We start from the raw sequence: 21,010 nt of genomic DNA on the forward strand, positions 1-21,010 counted from the left end.
ACACAAGGAAGCCAGTCCATTCAGCCTTCAAATCCAGATTCCAAGACATCGGACTTCCATCTGAGTTTGACCAAAGGGAGGTACTAGCAGGAGACTGGGGGTAGGTGGAAGCAGGAGGAAGAGCCAGGGTGTTTCTTCTCCTCCCCATCTGCCTCAGTGGCATCTCTGGCTACATGTTCTCCATGGCTCTTTCTCCTATTGATAGGCCTGATAGGGTTTGAGCTTCTGGTCACCTGGTGCCTGGGCCCTGGTGAATGTCTCCCCTCTCTGCCCCTTTGCCTTATGGGTAGCAGTGGTTTCCTGCTCTTGCTAAACTCTGGGATGCATCTCTGTCTTCCATTCCATCACTTGTGTAACCAGTGCACCTCATTAAGGTCCATTAAAGTAAGTACTTGAAGTGTCTTTTCCCTCAGTTAGACCTGAACTGATCTCCATTGGTCTACCACACCTTTTCAGGGCACCTGCTCAGGGCTAGGCTCTGTGCAAGATGCACTGGGCAAGAAGTGCCCCCAGGCTAAGGAGTGAAGTGAAAAGCCTCCGAATACGGGTCTCTGCTGACATCCCCAAACTCCGCAGAAATTACAGGTAAATCCTTCCACGGCCTGGGCTTCCTCCTTCTCCCACCTTATCCCAGAGGCAAGCCAAAAACAATGTGCAGAACCCTTGCTATGTCCCCTTTACTGCCAACTGCACATGTGAACTTGGGGATGCTTCTAGATGGTGGCACATATGCCTGTTGGCTTTCATTGGCCTCCCAGATAAATGTTCTTATCAGCAGCTCTCAGGTTCAGGCTTCCATGGCTTGCTGTACACGCCCTTTCCTTCTCTCAAAACAGCCTTACCTAGTAGGGGGAGGACTCTTTTCCAGAGTATTTGCTTCAACAAAATGCCAGGGGTTAATTGTCCATAAAGGTTAACAATGGAAAGAAGGCAGATACTGAGCTACCTTTAAAATGCCTAGATATCTAGCATGGATTTTGTAGACAAACAGACTGAACACAAACCCATTTCCTCATATAAAGTTTTATTGCTTTGGCAATTTAGACAACCGTCCTGAGTTTCGGTTATCTATAAAATGGAGACAATAAATGTCTTTCTCAGAGAATTATTGTTTCTAATTTGGCAACTTCTAGAAACAGGACCAAATATGCTAGTGTAGATGGGTCTCCCATCCCACCACTTGCTACAGACAGAGATGCTGGATGAATTATAACAGAAATGTCATATTTTTATTGCCAAATTTGAAAACTATAAAGAGAACTCTCAGATGTGAGAAATGAAAAACAGGGTACAGGTGATGTGCCTTAGCAGCACAAAAGGATTTCACACTTAGCTATAGATCCTGGGAGCTGTAGGCCATGGTCACACTGTACACTAAGGAATAGGAGATGGGGCTCCAGTACCAGCCAGATAAGGAAATTTGAGCTGAGCCCCCTGCATAAAGCCCTGCTATTGGAAGCTCTGTTCCCTCCATGAAAAAAGAGACTGGAAAAACTGTATTCTAGGGTTAGAGAAGTTGCAAAGAAGCTTGAGGTCTAAAGAGGCCTTGCATGGGGAAAAAAAATGGCATTTGTAAGAAACAGAAATCCCAATCTCTGCCAAATGCGTATGGGGGTTTAAATATTCTCTGCCTGTATATGTAGGCACCTACTAAGAAAACTTAACATAAAAATTGGTCCAGACCATTAAAATTCCTAGGTTAGGGCTGACGTAAATCCAAAACAGCTCTATAGGGATGCCTAACAATCCAGGGCTTGCAGAATCCACTAGAAAAAGCAATCTCTGATAAAGATGCCCACAAAAAGTAACAAAGCATGTGAGGAAAGGTGACCAAGATGGAGAGTTAACAAACACAACCAACTAGAGAGATGAAGGGTAAAAATAGAACTATCTGAAAAAGATTAAATTAAGATGATTAAAATAGATAAGAGGAGGAATAGAAACCATAATAGAAGAACAGAATAGTATGAGGGGAAATAGAGTTGGGAGATTTTTTAAAAAATCATATCGAACTTCCAGAAATGAAAAACATAGTCACTAAAATGAAAAACTCAAAGGATAAGTTAAACAACATATTAGATCTAGCTGATGAGGGAGTTAGTTAAAAGAGACACTGGAAGAAAGCACCCAAAATGGAGTAAAGAGACAGAAAGAGATAGAAAACCTGAACAAGAGTTTAAGAGATATGAAGGATAAAAAGAGAAAGTCAAACATATGTGTAATAGGACTTCCAGAAAGGTTTAATAGGGGGGATGGTGGGAAATCAATTTTTAAAAATCTTATAGCTGTATTAGTCAGGGTTCTCCAAAGAAACAGAACCAACACGTGTATGAAAAAAATCTGTGTCATACTTCTATACCATATATATGTATGTACATATACATATATATTTATTTATTATAAGAAATTGGCTCACGCAATTACGGAGGCTGATAAGTCCCGAGATCTGCAGTTGGCAAGCTGGAGACCCAGGAGATCCAATGGCGTCCTTCCAGTCTGAGTCTAAAGGCCTGAGAACCAAGAGAGCCAATGGTGTAAGTTTGCAGTCTGAAAGCCTACAAGCTCAAGACCCAAGAGGAGCTGATGTTTCAATTTGAGTCTGAAGGCAGGAAAAGACTGATTTCCCAGCTCAAACAGCCAGACAGGAAGTGTTCCTTCTAACTCTTGGGAGGGTCAACTTTTTTGTTCTATTCAGCCCTGATTGGATGAGAGCCGCCTACATTATGAAGGGCAACCTGCTTTGCTCTGTCTACTGATTCAAATGTTAATCTCATCTGAAAACATTTTCACAGACACACCCAGGATAATGTTTGATCAAATATCTGGGCTCTTCATGGCCTAGTCAAGTTGACACCTAAAATCACCCATCACAAAAGTTGATAATATTCCAGAATTGAAGAAACATACCAAGATAGCCAATAAACAATTTCATAACTAGTCACACCCTAATGAAACTGCAAAACCACATGTCAAAGAGAAAAATATAAAAGCCCTCAGTGAAAAGGAACAGATTACCAAAAAGGATGTTAACTACAATGACAGCAGCCTTCTTATCATCAACAATGGAAGCCAAAATAGAGGAGGATAACATCTTCACAGTGTGGAAAGAAAATAAATATCAAACCAGAATTCTATACACAGTTAAATTTGTAAGTGAGAGCTAAATTTTCAGACAAGGACGAGTTTACTTCACAAAAACTCTTGCTGAAAGAACACTGATAAATATACTCCAGCGAGAAGAATATTCAATCCAAAAAGAAGCAAGGTGCAAGGAGTGGAATGCAAGTGAGGTGCTCTAGCCAGCTCACACAAGCCCAGAAAGCTGACTGTTGAAATTATAGGAATTTTATGAACTGGTTGTTAAATGTGGCCATTATCAGAAATTAAATTATATAAACTTACAATTAAATATATTATTTAAAAAAATTAAGGTAAAAAGTCCTCACCATGCATTACTTCTTAATTATTTTACTATAATTTTGCTATTGAGGTTATTCATACCTTCTGTATCTATGTGGTAGAGCTACTAAAGAATAGTGTGCTACTGTGCATCTCTTCCCATCTCTACATTCGGTGACATCACATTGGTAACCTAAGTATTTACCATCCAGAGATCAACAAATGCTACAAAGCTGGTCTCCTCTATCCCTTACTACGTGACGGCTGATTAAAAAATACTTATCAGCACAATGATTGCAAGAAATTGGGTTCCACCACTAAGTATATAGCCAAGAGAATTGAAAACATATGTCCACACACACACAAAATTTGTAATAAATGTTTATAGCAGCATTATGCATAAAAGCTAAAAAGTGGACACAACCCAAGTGCCCATCGACTAATGGATGCATAAATAAATGTGGTACATACAATGGAATACTATTCAGGCATAAAAAAAGAATGAAGCACTCAGCTCCAACAGGGATAAACCTTGAAAACATTCTGTTAAGCGAAAAAAGCCAGAGAGACACAAAAAGACTGTATGTTGTATGATTGCATTTATATGAAATCTCCAGAATAAGCAAATCCATTGAGACAGAAAGTAGGTTAGTAGTTGCCAGGGGCTGGGAATAGGGGGGAATGGAGAATGACTGGTAATTGGTATTAGATTTCTTTGGGGATAATAAAAATATCCTAAAATTAGTCATGATGGTTACATAATTTTATGAATCTACTAAAAATGATTGAATTGTATACTTTAAATGAGTGAATTTTATTGTATGCAAATTATATTTTCGTAAAAAGAAAGGACTGAAGAAAGGTGGGCAAAGAAATTGGTATACAGGTTTGCAAATCTAAATAAATAACTAGCTGTTAAAACATCTAATGGAGAGGTTAGTGGTTAAAAGTAAGTTGGAATTAAAATACTAAAAACCAAATTACTTGGAAGAAAGAAGGGGGTGGAGAGCAGAATTAAAGAATTCTAAAGCTTCTGAAATCTTCACAATGAGCTAGAGATAGTGATTAACTTAATGATGTTGTCAAGTATGCACTTTAGTAATGTAAGAACGCCCACTGAAAGAACAGAATTAGAAAGTATTACTGCCAAACCACTAGTGAGAATATAAACAACCAAATCAAAAGACAGCAAGATAAGAGAATAAAGAAAAGAAAACACAAGGCAAATAGACAAAACAAAACAAGGGGGAAAACAGCCCTAATATATCATCATAATAAGAAATATAAACGTGCCTACCAAAAGACAAAGATTCTCAGATTGGATTTTTAAAAATCCAGCTGTATATCGATTATAAGAATAAATTCATAAGATAATGACACAGAAATTATAAAAGAATGGGGAAATATATACTAGGCAAATTCTAAGTAAAATAATGCAATAACAACAGATTGAAAGGCAAAAAGTATTACTAGGGATAGTCATATACTTTAATGATAAAAGGGACAGTTCATTAGGAAGATATGATGACCCAGAAAATCTATATTCAAACTATAAACATTGCCTCCAAATATGTAAGACAGAATTACAAGGAGAAATAGACAAATTATAGAACAAATCTCCTACACATTGGGAGATTTTAACACATCTCTCTCAGTAGCTGATAGAGTATGCTTACAAAATATTTGTAAGGCTACAGAAGACTTGAACCACACAACAATCAAGCTTTTTGCTTTCCATCTTTCTATACTTATGAAAGTTTCTCCTCCCTGTGTCTGTACACTGAGTCTGTTGCAAAGCTTTGTGGATTCTCATGGAAGGTGGGTTGGTTCCACGCCAAAACTTTTTCATCCTACAGCTAGTTCTTCGGCTCGTGCTTTAGTTGTCTCTCGCCTGAACCACTGTAATCGTCTGCTAATTGACCCTCCTATATTTATGGAGAATTGCTCAAACGACATGTGGTTCAGAAGTTTTGTTTTGATGCTGTAAATTTTTAGGTTATGCCAAACCAAAGGTACTGCAATATTTCAGTCACAGTGGAATTACTCTTACTGAACTGAACTCTGGTGTGAAGCTATTGGCCACTTGGAAGGATAGTAAAGACAAAATCCTGGGAAATTCCCTCTGGCTGGTATACTTTACAGGCATATACAGCATTTTCTTACGAGGAATCTTATGTGGGAAATATTCTGACACCTCTACTTCTCTTGTATGACCAATTTGTACGTATTTTATGGACACTAAATCATGTAACTGATACTCCCACTTTGCTAGGGTCACTAGGAAACTCAGAAATAAATTTGCTGGCCATTTTTAACAAGTACATAGAATAATAATAGTTAATATTTATTGAATGCTTGCTGTGAACCAAGCACTGTTCCAAATGCTTTCCATGTATTAATCAATTTAATCCCCATCTGATTCCAATGAGATAGGTCCATAATGATTCCCACTTTAAGATGAGGAAATTGAGGCCCAGAAAGGTTATAACTGGACCAGAGTATACAGCTACTCTTAGTCTTACTATATGATAGTACCTCTTTAAATCTTATAATATGCATGCCTGTGTACTAATCATAGCCTTAGGGTTTATTAATTTCTTATGCTTATACTGTTGCTTCTGTAGTAATTGGAACTGGATTTACCTCTCCACTTGAAGAAGCTAAAAATTTGGATAAAATACATGAAATACAGTTTTTAAGACACTGGATATCAGGAAACTAAAGACAATGATCCATAAGAGAGAGAAAACAAGTGGGGTAAGCCCTATAATTGTCCCTGCTTACCTCCTGGAGAAGGTTTCTAGGTTTTGGTGCCAAGAGGGTAAACTGACAGCACTCAATAGTTTCCCTGAGTTGAGGAGATGGAGCTAGGAATCTGGAGAGGTGAAAGTGGCAAGAGTTCACAGGGAAGAATATCAAAGAGAATAGAGTTCTGGCTATCTGCTAAGAGTCCCCCTTAAGTCTTCAGCATGCCTGTACAGAAACTATTTGACGCCAGAGAAAGAACCATCTAAAAGGACTAGAAAGAACATTCTTGAAAATTGCACAGGTCTAGTTTCTATTCCCAACATTCAGAGTAGCAAGGCATATTTCACAAGGCGCCAGGTGAGGTCTGCCATAACAGTGGGGTTAAATTAGCCCTAGACTAATGTTGTTCTGGTCCCATTTAACATAGCTTAGAAGTAATAACCAAAAGCTATTTTCGAAAAGCCAAAGGACACATATAGAAGGACCCATATGAGGAGAAAAATCAGTCAACTGAAACTAACCAAGGTAGATAGAATGGATAGATAAGGACATTAAAAGTTTATAGCTGTATTTCATGTGAACAAGAAGATAAAAACTGAGCTTATTAAGTAGAGACATGGAAACATAAAAGACACAAATCCCAGAAGCAGCAAACATACTCAGTGCTCGTATTTTGGTTTCTAAATACCATTTTCCAATAAAAAGGGTCCTTAGAGAAATGGTTGATTGCAGATGTGGGGCAGGAAAAACACAAGGTGATCCTGAAGCATATTGTAGTACCAGGAAGTAAGAAAATGCTCCAAAAACAAAAAGATGGGAGCATGTCAAAGAGACACAGAAGCCAACCAGAAAGAGCATTCAATGACCAAATCTGGAATAATTCGAGCAACAAAATAAATAACATAGTATTGAATTATAACCCAAAAGATAAAATAAATATACACGTGTCCAAACTGACATTAAATAATTGAATAAGTAAGTAAATAACTCTTCCATGCAGAAGAATTCCAAACAATATAGGTAGATATTCCTTTTCCAGGAGGTAAAACTTTAGCTCTTGAGTGTGGGCTAAACTTAATGACTCGCTTCCAAAGAATGGTATGGAAAGGGAAAAATAGCTTCATGATAGGGAAATCCAGCAAAACTACCTTAACCAAATGATTAAAGTTTACATCGCCAATGATGTCATTTGGCTATCATGTGCTAATTTGAAGTAATAAGAAGGACACTTCGCCTCTATGTTATTCCTTTCCAAAATCCATAACTCCAGTCAAATCATGAGAACATCAAACAAACCCAAAATTAAGGGGTATTCTATAAAATACATGACCAGCACTCGTCAAAACTTTCAAGATCATGAAAAACAAGAAAAAGACTGAGAAACTGTCATGGGTCAGAAGAGACTAAAGAAACATTAACAACTAAATGAAATATAATATCATTAATTAGTTCCTGGAACAGAAAAAAAGACATTAATGGAAAAATTGTTGAAATCTGAAAAAAAAATGTAGGGTTTGGTTAACAGTAATATACCAATGTTGGTATCTTAGTTTTTATGTGCCCCATAGTAATGTTAAGATAATAACTGAAACAGGATGAGGCACATATGGGAATGCTCTATACCATCTTTGCAAATCTAAAATAATTCCAAAAATAAAAAACCTATTTAAAAGATCCAAATCGAACTTATAGAGACGAGAACTACAATATTGGAGACAAAAAAAAAAAATACACAAAATGGTATAAAAATAGATTAAGCATTTCAGAAGAAAGGATTAATGAATTTAGAGACAAAGCAATGGAAACTACAAAAGGCACAAACACAGAAAAAAAGACAGAAAAAATGGACTTAGCATAATGACCTGTGAGACAACTTCAAGTGGCCTAATATACATGTAATTGGATCTTAAAGGAGGAAGGGGTCAAAAAGATACTTAAAGAAATAATGGCCATAAGTTTTCCAAATTTGATGAAAACTTTAGGGCCACAAATTCAAGGTCAATAAACTCCAAGCACAAGAAATATGAAGAAAACTACACTAGGGCATATTTTAATCAAATTGCTAAAGTCAATGATAAAGAAAAAGTCTTAAGAACACTGAGGATACAGCACACACTGAGGAACAAAGAAACAATTTTTCATCAGAAACAATGCAAGCCAGAGGGTAGTGGAGCAAATATTTAAGGTAAAGAAAGAAAAAAAATAAGGATTGTCAACTTATAATTTGAAAATATATTTCAAAAACAAATGTGACAATGGGGAAAGAAGCCTTTTCAACAAATGGTGTAGGGACAACTGACTATCCACTGCAAAAGAATGAAGTAGGACACTTACTTCACACCATATACAAAAACAAACTCAAAATGGATCGAAGACCTAAATATAATAGATAAAACCATAAAAATCTTGAAAGAAAACATAGGGATAAATCTTCATAACTTTGGATATGACAATGGTTTCTTAACACAAGCAACCAAAGAAAAAAATAGATATATTGGACTTCATCAAATTGTAAAACTTTTGGCCATCAAAGGACACTATAAAGAAAGTAAAAAGACAGTCCACAAAATGGCAGAAAATATTTGCAAATAATATATCTGATAAGGGTCTAGAATCCAGAATGTATAGAGATGTCTTACCACCTAACAACAAAAAGACAAACAATCCAAATAAAAAATGAGCAAAGGACTTAAAAAGGCATTTCTCTAAAGAACATACACATCTGGCCAAAAAAAAAAAAAACACCACAAAAAAAACAAACAGAAGATGCTTAACATCATTAGCTGTTAGGGAAATGCAGATCAAAACCACAATGACATACTACTTCACACTCACCAGGATGGATATAATTTAAAAAAAAAATTTTTTTAAGGGAAAATACATGTGTTGGTGAGAACCTAGAGATGTTCACTTTATACACTGCTAGAGAGAATGTAAAATTGTGCAATGACTGTGAGTAAAAGTCCAGTGGTTCTCAATAAGTTAAACAGAATTACAATAGGACCCAGCAATTCAATATTCATAGGTATATACTGAAGAGAATTGAAAACAGGTTTCAAACAAAAACTTGTACATATATGTTCATAGCAGCACTATTCACAATATTCAAAAGGTAGAAACCCAAATGTCCATCGATGGATTAATGGATAAATAAAATGTAGAAATCAATACAATATTGTATTCCTAAAAAGGAATTAAATCCTGATAATGTTTTAATATGGATGAATCTTGAAAATATGCTAAAGAAGCCAGACACAAAATGCCATATATTGCATAATTTCATTTATATGAAACTTCCATAGTAGGCAAACCTATAGAGACAGAAAGTTGATTAGTAGTGTCTAGGGACTGGGGGTAGAGTAAAAATAGGGAATGAATGCTCAATGGACACAAGGTTCCTTTTTGGAGAGGGGAAAATGTTCTGGAACAGGACAGTGGTGATGGCTGCACAACATTTTAAGTGCACTAAATGCCACTGAAATGTACACATTAAAATGGTTAAAATGGTGAATATTATGTGTTTTACCACAATAAAAAAATCAATTATCATAAGTCTATTTTTTTAAATTAAGTTTATTGGGGTAACATTGGTTAATACAATTATATCATTTTATAATTACATATATAATTATATAACATTATAATTTGACATCTGTATGTAAAAGTCTATATTTTCATTCATCTATCAAACATTTATTGAGCAGTTTCTGGCCAGCTTTATTCTGGATGCAGGGAATTACAGAGAATAAGCGTATATGCTCTTGGCTTTTGAGGAGTTCATGGGCTGCTAGGGGTGGAAAAACATTCTGCAAACAATTAGGTTCAGTTAAGTGTTATAGTTTCCTTGACATGAGATGTGCATAGTACACTAGGGTGACTGCTTAACTGAGGGGTGGGGACTAGAGAACAGCAATGGTAAAGCTGAGTCATGAGTGATAAGTAGGAAATTGCCAGGTGGATGGCAGCAGGGAGAGAGTCCATGCAGAGGGTATGAAATGCTAGTGTCAAAAAGCTTCCAGCTTTCCGCAAACTCCAAATGAAATAGCACATGTGCAGAAAAAAAAAAAAAAAAAGCACATGTGCAACACTGTAGAGAATGGATTTTAGGACAGTGAGGTGACAAGTAGGTGACCACCCACCTCTGTCTGGTAGTAGGTGACACTAAGAAATCTTAGGGGAATGGCATGGACCTGACTACATGTGAGGGTCAAAGAAAGTATGACTCCAAGATTGGGCCACTTGGTGGGTGGTGGATACCACCAGTTCCAGGTGGGCCCACAAGACATTCTGTTCTCAGGGGACATCAAACTAGAATTTACAACGCCGCTACCCCCTCACCCCCTTTATGTATTCTACTTCTTACCTACACACATACACACATACACACACACATTTGCATTTGAAACTGACTTCCCCTTTTCTTAGGCTTCCTGTTTTCCTGTTTGCAATATGTTACTATGGAAATGTCATGGCATAGTAAAGTGGCATTTACAAGTGAAGTGTTAAGAATTTTTGGAACATCTAGAAACACAAGTCCAGGGTTTAGGAATATAAACCCTAATGACGTGATAGCATTCATGCCTTCAGATACTGTGTTATAAATATAAACACACCCGGAAATTTTAGACAGCATAGAGGAGATAGTTGAGAACTTTATTAGGATTTATGTGCCCAGATTTTTAAAATGTACATGAGAAATATTAAAAACACAAAACATAATATTACTTGGGAAGAACATCTGGAAAAAATGAATGACAAAATGCCAACATTTACTTATGAATACACACCTCTGGAAAGACCAGGGGACCCGGACATCCTGGTTGCCAGGGAAACTTGGAAAAACCTTTGTAGCACCTTCTATGCCATATGTCTCTAAAAATTTCATGTAAATCACTGTTGGTAAATCTTATTTACCAAATGTGATGGTGACCTCTATTTTAAAAATATCTTAAGAATGTATACTTAAGTAGAGGAAACTATTACCAATGGAGTAACGGAAAAAATTCACCGGACTGAGTGAAATTCAAAGCCCTTCATTATTATCCTGGCTCTGCCACCAACTACATGTGTGATTCAAGAAGTCACTCAACTTCCCTGGGCCAATTTCCTCATCTAATCTAGGTTGTAACTCTGAATTTTCACTTATTAGTTGCTTAAAGCAAGGTACAGTAGTACTGGCCCACAGCCCAATGTCCGGTTTCTTCTGGGAGGTAAAACTGCACACCACATCCTTGTGGACAGAGCTCAGGCCCTTTCACATTTGAAGAGCTTGGGTTGGAACAGCCAGCAGGCTGGTTACCAGTATTGTGTTTTGCATCTTCATTATCCACATTCTCATTACCCGAATCACCCTAAGTGTGAACAATCCAATTTTTTATTTCAAATTTTTTATAAACACTTGTTCTTTGGAGTTGTCTTTGGGGAAAGCTTGACGGTCTGCGGTAGGACATTCTCGGTGGTCTTTCCACCTCTGGCCCTGTCGCTATCCTGCAAAGCTGGGATCGGCCTAAGGGTAAGGGCTGTACCCTCTGTGCCTAGTACAGGCCCAGGCCCAAAGAAGAAATTCAATAAATGACTGTTCACTGGGTGTTTCTGTGGAAGCTGAGGCAGAGAGATGGGTCTGGTGAAACACCTGAACCCCGGGGGTAGACTTTTAGCTGCTGCTTTAAATATTTCTGAACTTTCCAAATTTTCTACAATGAGTGGCAATATAAACATACCACAAGCATTAAACTCTCTTTTCCTGGCTTTTTGTCAATGCCCTGGTCTCTCATAAATAATGCAAACTTTGCCCAGTTCTCCAATGTTTGGAACAGGACACAGGGCCCACATCTTTTAAGATAAACAGTAATTACAGTCTCCTAGTCTGTTTTGCTTAAACAGCAATAACACTATGCATTTGTCTTTGTGGATCTAACACCTGCCATTTAGTTCTAGGCAAGGACCCCTGCCAACTGGCTTCAGAAAAGGCCATTTACCAACAGTGTTTAGGCGCCACCTTGATTAATCTGCCATACAGGAAGTACAAAACAGGATAAAAGAATTCTTTTGTTTCTTAAGCAAAAACAGGTTTAGGCTTTATTAACTGGCAAGAGATAGAAGGCAATGGGTCAGGCTTTTTGCCGATTACTACCATCTTGTAGAGTAATTCAGGAGCTGTTAGGAAGACTAAAGAAGCAAAGGAAATTACTAATATGTATGAGGTGCCCAGTGAAAGACCTACTACACGCCAGGTCTTGCGCTGGGCACCTCATACACATTGTTTAATGTAAGTCTCGCATTTAATATCGCTACCTTACATACTATGTTTTTATTCATTTATCTTATATCTTGTCTGTCTCCCCACTTAAATGTCCGCTCATGAAGAGAAATATTTGTCTTGTGTATTGCTACATCCTCAGTGTCTAGAATAATGTCAGATACATATAAGCACTCAATAAATACTTGTTGAATGAACAAAACAAACTTTACGAGATAGGTGTTATTATTCTTTTATAGATGAGTAAACTATAGTGGTTCCAAGAGTGCACATGAATCGCCCGGTCAAATGGCTTGTTAAGAAGAAAAACTAAAACCCAAGTCACACTCTTTTGTTCTTTTTATAACCAAGACACTTAGACTTTGATCTTGAAGAACTCTCTCGCTTGACAAATCTATAATTTATATGCCTATAAAATCTGTATTTATCTTGTGTAATCATTTGAAAGTCTGAAATTTCACCGAGGAGATATATTTGGCATTTTAATGATAAACATTTCGCTAAAGTGACAATGAAGGACACATTTTCCCAACACAACAACAATTTCATTGATAGACAGGTATTATCTACATCATTTCTCATTTTAAAATCCCATGATTACTCTTCGGACATAAATTAAAAGCACAGTAATTCTGGACACCAACAAAATAACATTTGCAAAGCTTAGTTTTTTTCTGTAGGTTACAAAATTAAGACGACTAATGATATGCTTGTATTCTCAGTGTGGAATACCAAATATTCTGGTGTACATCCATGTTGCTTGAGTGTCCTAGTATGGGAGGAGGTAGACTTGGCACATCGAAAGCCATTATCATCCTTAAGAAATTGTAGGGAAGGCTCAAGGATCCTTTAATGAATCAGCTATAACAAAATCCATCTTGAGAATATTCACTTTGTATGAGGAAATGTAAGAACAAAATCCAAAGGAGGTTAATTTTACCCAGGAGAGTATTTCATATCTTTCTCTATTTGTCAGAATATACTTGATTCCTATAAGCTCCTTCACCTACCAAGGACTACATAACAGGTGCATGCCACTTGTGGTGTCTTCTCATACCACTTTGGTTTTCCGTAGGAATTTTGGTCATATCCCCGTCTCCTCTGGGGCAAGCTGTTCTTCCTTCTGTCCCACTCTCACTAATAACACAATATCATACAGCTTCTGTGTCAACTAAGCCAGTTAACTGTTCATGGACCAAACTAGTGGTTTGGCCTCACTCACTCTTCCATTGTCAACTTTTGGTGTTATTGTTTTATTCTGATAATAAAAGTAATAATATTTCGGGAATATTTTTTAAAAGGTAAGAAACAAGAAAATTAAAAAAAATACTCATACTCCAACCACCCATAGCATATCCTTACTAGTTATTTTAAAAACATTTTTGGATTTATATATACAATTTTGTACATCTCTTTTCACTTAACATTATAAGCATTTTGCCAAGCTGTATTAACTTTTCATAAACATTAATTATAATGACTGCATAATAGTCTATTGTATAGTCACACTGAAATTTATTTAACCAATTTTCTACTGTTGGACTTCTGGATTGTTAAGCATAAATTCCACTCACATTTTAGACTATTTCTTTAGGACAGATTCCCAGAAGTGGAAATTAAAGAATCAGAAGATATAAACATTTTTAAAGCTCCTGATAGATACTGCCAAATTGCTTTACAGAAAGCTGCTGCCAATTTACACTACCAACATGGCCAGCGTGTTTTTCTACCGACAGAGATCTGTCTAAAGGATAATAAAATTTAAGTGGAACATACAGAGCGCGCCTGTGGCAAAGGTCATACCTATTTCCAGGTATGCAATTAATAATGAGTTAGTGTGTGCTCGAGCAACAGAAGTTTTGCAAAAGTGGAGGAATATAATTAGATTTCAGACTGTCAGATCTAACGCCTGTATCCGTTTTGTACATTGCCATACCCCAGCACACAGGACAGTGCCTGGCACATACAGCTACTCAACAAAAATTTGTGGAAGTAACATAGAATCTTCTTTCAGATGTAGTTTTTCAGCAGCTGTAGGATTTAATCACTCCTAGGTTCAAGGGAAACATGACTGGCTGGATTAAACACTTGTGTAAAGGTCTGTACAATCCTGAGATTCTACTCAACTTTGGAAAATCAGTTTAAATGAAGGTGATACAATATGGCTTTCTTTAGGAGAAAAACAAGTAAACACACCTAAAAGGACATAGCTTGACACCAGTTGCGGGGGGGGAAAAAAAACCCACCAAAAAACAAAAACAAAAATATAATTTTTCTACACATATGCAAAAAAACATAATTTGGTGAGTTTTGTCACCTCCATAGTAGTCACTTTTGTAAGTGATAAACTTATTAGAATGCTGCCCATCGTCAAGGCTATTTTGAAACCACCTTCAGTTCATTATTACTGGTTGCAACTTGGTACCATTTGCAATATTGCCAGAATTGTTTTTGAGATATTACAGACATATATAGGTAGTAGTTTGTGTACTATCATTTTTAGTCAAAAACAGCACAAAACTCATTTTGTGAACCAGAATAGGGTCAAGGTAAAATCGTCAATCATTCACCTCTAGTTCACTCTCCTGGCACCATAAAGATTCCCTTCAATATTCCACAATCTCTACATAGTAAATTGTCAGGCACTGCCCGATCAATTTGGCATTAACAATGTTATTGATGTAAAAGAATCAATCATCTGTCATTTTATATACACACTTGATATACACTAGGTTAGGGGTTGGCAAACTATGGGCCATGGGCCAAATGTGGCCTACTATGTTTTTCTACAGTGTACAAGTTAAGAAGTGTAAGAATAGTTTTCACATTTTTAAATGGTTGAAAAAATAAAAATAATGTTTTGTAATATGTGAACATTATATGAAATTCAAATTCCAACATCCACAAAAAATTTTTCTTAGGACACAGCCATGCCTGTTTCCATATTAGCTATGTCTGCTTTTGCAATAAAATGTTTAGTAGTTATAATAGACTGTATGGCCCACAAATCCTAAGACATTTCCCTTTCTGACCGCTTCACTAGACCCAAGTGGGTCCTTAGAGGTACTGAAGTTTCTCATTGCAGAATTTTTGTTTCTGAGTATCAATACTGGAAGAAGGGTGATGCAACTGGGACAATATTTGCAAGGATCAAATAAGGCAGAGGCTACAGAAGATAAATATATGAGGGTTGCCTTGGATAGGATGTAAAAGCCTGGTAAAATCTGAGCGGTCTGATCCAACTACAAAATAGAACACAGGGTTATGTATACAATTCCAAAAGCAAAAGCTCTTACTAATTGAGCCACATGGGATACTGGTGAGATGCAATCTCAAGGAGCCTAGTGAAACTTGCTGGCAATGATGTCTGCAAATAGCAGGCTGGTTGAACAGTGTCACTGCGATACAGTGACAGTCCCCCAATAGTACCCCACTTCTTTTCTAGATATCCTCAAATCATTTAGCATCCAGATTTATCTGGAAATCTCCAATGAATGGCAAGTATGAATTCTAAGAAATGGATCTGAAAGGAAGGCTATAGAAAGCAGGCCCCAGGTACACATTCTTCCCAAACAATGACATTTCAATAGGATTCAGAACCAGGGACAGAATTTAGAAGACTGCAAAAGTATCTACAGACTTTTCGAAATCAAAGATTGTTGGACATTTTATTCTTTCTGTTTCTGATCATTACCAGTGGGACAGGTGGAGTAAAGTAGGGTGCGGTAATGGGAAAATTGGATAAAATCAACAATAGGATGATCTGCCCTGGAAGGTATCTATTCCTTCTGGACTGAAAGTTGTGGCATATAGCATTCCACTAGATGGAATGGGCAGGGAGATCAGCCTGAAAGCTAAAGAAATTCATGAACTGATTAAACTCGAGAATTATGGTCAAGGCCTGCAGATGGCCAACTTTCCTTACATCCTACAGAGAGCCAGGCTTCATTTCCTACAGTTACATAGAGCTTCTCCTGCCAGAGAAAATACAGTTGCTGGGAGAATGGATTTGGATGTTACATCTCTGACAAACTTTCATGACTTTTGAGTATCAGAATTAACAAAATTGCCTCACTGAGAAACTGGTAACACTGTTTGCCACTGGGGAGTACAAGCCCTGGTGGCTACCGGTGGAAAGGAGCTTTCCCCCCATCCCCTTCTTTGTATGCCCCTTATCAAAAACAAGAAAGGAGTTTTTTCCCCCATTATCAAAAACAAGAACACATTCCCCCATGTTGCCCACCCCACTTCCTGAGGGCAGGAAGGCAACCTGGGGCCAAGGATAGAATAGACAATTTCCTTACTCAAGACTATAGGACTAAAGTAGGAGCTGGAAGAGGGATCCAAAAATCAGAAGCGAGTATAAGCTGAGTGAAAAACCATGACCAAAAGGGCAATTCGAGATCAGTACACCAAAAGTGACCAAAAGCAGCTACTGGAGGGAGGTGAGGTCCAGAACCAGAAAACAAAAGCACCAGGGAAACAGAGGAACAAGAGCAAACTGGTGGAGAATAAACTGAGAAGTGTCTGAGAAAAGCCAAGGACAACAGCCTGTGGCAAGATGATGAGTGGATCCCTGAGATTATATGATCAAGAACTCAAGAGCCCTGGGCGGCAAGGTGCAGGCCAGAGCAAAATTCATGTTAGCAATAAAACAGATTTGGTGGGTAGGCACAAAAGGAGTACTGTTATACAAGAACTCTCCATCTGGGGATACTCCTAAATCATGCTCTAGTCTGAGGTTTAGTGATTCTGAGCAGCCATGTGTGAATGGTTTGCTCTGAATGAGTGTAATGGCAGTATTCTCACTTCCCCAATATCTAAAGCACGTTAGGTTTATCATCTAATTGAACATTTTCTGGGAAATCTTGCAAACGGGCAATGGGTTCAGGTGATAGTTTGACCTGATTTCTACTTGGGACGTAATCTAAGGTAATAAAATAAGTCCTTTTCATTTTAGCTACTTGGAACAATTTGAATTTATACTCTTGATTACCTGCTTCTGGTTGCTGTGTTCAGACCCTGTCTGGGCCAACACTGTTCCTGGTACCCTACAGTCCAGCATGGTCTTGGTCCAGCTTTGGAATGAACACTACAGCCCTGTACACAGGACAGGAAGAAATCAAGAAATAAGTTCTCTCAGGATCCCTGTGTTATAATAGGTTGGGGATAATGCCTGTAGGTACTGTTGTGGGATCCTGGCCTGGGCCCAGGAGCACACAATTCTGCAACAATTACCACTGGGCTTGAGTAAGGATTAATATGAAGTTGTCACAAAAGTGCAAGAGCCAGCCATGGTGGCTTTGTTCCAGAGTGCAGTGGGAAGTGCTTGCAGGGAACCCAGGATCTCATCGAATGTAGGAAGATGTAATGGGCCTGAAATGGAATGTCTAGAAATTGCTAAGTAGGTGAAGTCTATAAGCTGTTGCTTAGAGTTTTCTTGCACAATATCTTTTATTTGTGGGACAAGGTCTAGGTTTCATGGTGCCTCCAAACAGATAGGTATTAGTGAAGAACTTGTAATTTTTTGAAGGTGATACGAGAAAAACAGAACTAAAAATAATTATTGAATAAATAAGTGTTGGGCCTCTACTATCAATTGACATTGTTCACCAACTTATTAGTTAAATAATAGGAGCTGTAAAGTGTAAAAATCCTTGACTAAAACAGATTGGCCAACCCTGTGAAATGCTGTTACTAACCATCCCCCTGCCTGCACCTCTACCAGGCGTTCTGAGATGTTTCCAGTCTATGTGGTATTACTTGGAATCCACTTGGGAAAAGTTCCATTCCATAAATCCTGACAGAGAAGCAGAAAGAAATAAAGGAGTCTGAACTTGTAGAGACTGCTTTTGGGGAGATAGGGTATGGGAAATTTAGATAATCAAACAAGTGGCTTATTACAAACTTATCCAGACTTAGGGGAAGCAATTTATAAACAACTGGCATGGAGCTGGGGGCAGAGGAGAGGAAACAAATTATCTCAAATTGTTCATCTTCTACACCACCATTATCTTTCTCTTTAGACTTTGCTATTTCAGCCAAAAGTGCCACTATTTTTCTACTAATGCAGGTTCAAAGCCTCAGCTGTTCCACCTGCCTGTGAAACTTTCCCTAATTTTCTACCCCTTGTCCCATCTTTCCTTATGGATCCAGTTCAAGAACCACTTCATCCATGAAGTCCACTCAGCCTTGGTGATCCTGTTTCATAACTTCACATTGTCAATGCCCGTCGGTGTTCTAAAAACTGCAAGTGCTCAAAAAACACTTAACAATGTTGATACTAGTTATTAAAAACAGGCTGCTGTGTGGGAATCAACATATAGGCAGGAGGTTCCCTTAATGTAGACTCTAGAGTGTCACCTGATCTTCCTCCCTACACATCACAGCCTAGGCCTGAGTCCCCTAGTTTATATTTTCTAGAACCAGATCCTCCTCTTCCAGCAGAGGGGATATCCGAATGACTGGGGGGTCCAAAGCACAGGACTAGACTGAAACAAACTCAGCTCTTTCATGAGAGGTAGGTCTGTAAGCTCAGTATGGGTAGCCAACCCAAGTTCTGAGGGGCTCGCACTGAGTCATTTGGGCTAGATTGGCCCTTAGCATTGCTTACTACGTCAGCATGTCACTTCCTTCTGCACTGTACCTCAGGCCCAGACTGTGAAGCAGGCTGGAACTGGAGGCCTTCTCTTGGGGTCTTCCCAGAAAAGTATGACTCCCTGGGCAAAGAGATATAGACTCCAGGAGATCCTGTTACCACCTATCACTGGTATGGTCCGGAGGCAGAATGTTGAGAACAAAGGAACAAGGCAGCCACAACAACCTAAGATCTGGGCAGTGAGGAGATCCAAACTTGTTAAGCAAAAGAAATCAAGGACAAGCAAGAAAGAGAAGCCAACAGCCAAAAGTTCTTCAAAGTTGTGAAGAACAACAAAGAAGATAGCCCAACAATCCAGCAGAGTAACTAGAAGAGTCATGACATGTAGGGAGGGGTGGTAGAGAAGACTGAAAATAGACAAGGAGCAAATGAAGGTGCCTAACAGTGAAGCAGCTTTCTAGCTCGCGTTCAGCTACCCCACAGTCCTTTCACCACGGTGTGAACCAATCCTGAGCTGTCCTTGTGGGAAGGCTAGTTGACGATGACGCCTGCAGAAGGTGGCTGGCAGGATAGTGGATTCTGGGATGGGATACAGGCGGAGGCATTTCTCCACCAGCTTCACATTGGAGACGACTCCATGTTTCAGAGCCCGTTACCTTTTTCTTCACACACAAGCTATTTTTCCTAGTTTCTTTTGAAAGGTCAGAATGAAAGTCAAGTTTTCCAGATTTAGGGTCATTTTTCAAAATACCAGATATAACTTTTGCAGAAACTTTCCTCATGTTCAAGTTCTCTTTCAGAATGAGTCTAACAGTTTCTTTATCTAAATTTAACTCTTCAGCCATCATCCTCACTGTTAACTGCCTGTTTGAACAAACTAAGTCCTTGACTTTCTGGATATTTTCATCTGTCCGGTGGGTAACTGGTCGACCACTTCGGGCATCATCTCGAACATCTTCCCGCCCTTCTTTAAACCTTTTATGCCAATCGAAAACTCTGGCCCTCGACATGACTTCATCCCCATAAGCTTCTTTTAAAAGATGGTGGGTCTCACTTGCAGACTTGTTCAATTTCACACAAAACTTGATACTAATCCTTTGTTCTAGATAGCGGTCACTCATTCTGGCACTTAACACAGGAACGTTACAGGCCACGATCGTAAGGGAGAAGACAGAGGGACCAACCTCTATAGGGTTGCGGGTGGAATCATGTCGCTATTCTTGCTCCTCTGGAAGCCTCACCAGGAAAGAGTTAATTGCTTCTTTGAGTTTTCGTCCCTCGGCTTCCCATTGAGGCTGGGGAGGCTCGTCCTGAGGAGCTAATGGGGTCAAAGAGTAGGTGCAAAGCTGGGGGGGGGAAAAAAAAAGAAATCTACAACACACGTCTGCGTCCAACTCCTGAACGCAAATCTGCTGGGAGTGTACAAATCAGTCATCAAGGTCGTCCCGATTCCGCGGCCTTTAAACAGTCTATGGCGATTTCTGCAACAGAGGCCTAAGTGGTGGCATCTTAAGCAAGTAAAGAGAGGTGCACCAGTGATGTAACATGCAAGCACACCCCAGATTTGCAGAAACCCGCGTACGCCAAACCTACCGGAAAGGCCCGGTGCCCGCCGGCTCTAGAGTCCCGGGAGACACGCCCGCATGCGCAATTTCCTCCCCCCGCGAGTTAGGCCTGCGCAGGCGCACTGCGACAGCCCAGGCCAGGCCCCGCCTCCACCTCGCCACACCCGGGCAAGCGCCCTTCCTTGCGCGTGCCCGCATGCGGAGAAGTCGGCGGAAAGGAAGGGGCGGGGGAGAAAGGCTAAGGGAAGAGAGGGCACCCCCGGGCGTCAGGGTGCATTGTGGGAAGGAGGCGGCAGCGTCCCGGGCGGGCGGGAGGTGCACCAGCGGCGGCGGCGGCGGTAAATCCTCCCGGCCGCTCACAGCACTGTGGAGCCGCGTCCCCAGCTCGGCCTCGGACCGCGGCGCCCCTCCTGCCCCTCGCGGCTTCTCGCCCGCCCGCCC

At 39.2% G+C, this 21,010-nt stretch overlaps 1 protein-coding gene and 1 long non-coding RNA gene across 4 annotated transcripts in view; both read right to left on the bottom strand.

Annotated features, from left to right (window-relative positions):
• LOC105297625 overlaps positions 1 to 20,657 on the bottom strand; it is a 47,817-nt gene extending 27,160 nt beyond the window's left edge. For all 3 annotated transcript variants that reach the window (XR_896369.2, XR_002782345.1, XR_002782346.1), the window contains exon 1: positions 20,189 to 20,657. This is a non-coding gene — a long non-coding RNA (uncharacterized LOC105297625). The remainder of the gene's footprint in view (positions 1 to 20,188) is intronic.
• Positions 12,623 to 20,189, bottom strand: GVQW3 (GVQW motif containing 3). Its single transcript, XM_023535574.1, has one exon. The coding sequence runs from the start codon at positions 20,123 to 20,125 to the stop codon at positions 19,493 to 19,495; it is 633 nt and encodes a 210-aa protein (XP_023391342.1). The 5' UTR covers positions 20,126 to 20,189; the 3' UTR covers positions 12,623 to 19,492.
• Positions 20,658 to 21,010: the final 353 nt, after the last annotated feature.

Source organism: Pteropus vampyrus, unplaced genomic scaffold, assembly GCF_000151845.1.
Source record: "Pteropus vampyrus isolate Shadow unplaced genomic scaffold, Pvam_2.0 Scaffold141, whole genome shotgun sequence".
Lineage (NCBI taxonomy): Eukaryota > Metazoa > Chordata > Mammalia > Chiroptera > Pteropodidae > Pteropus > Pteropus vampyrus.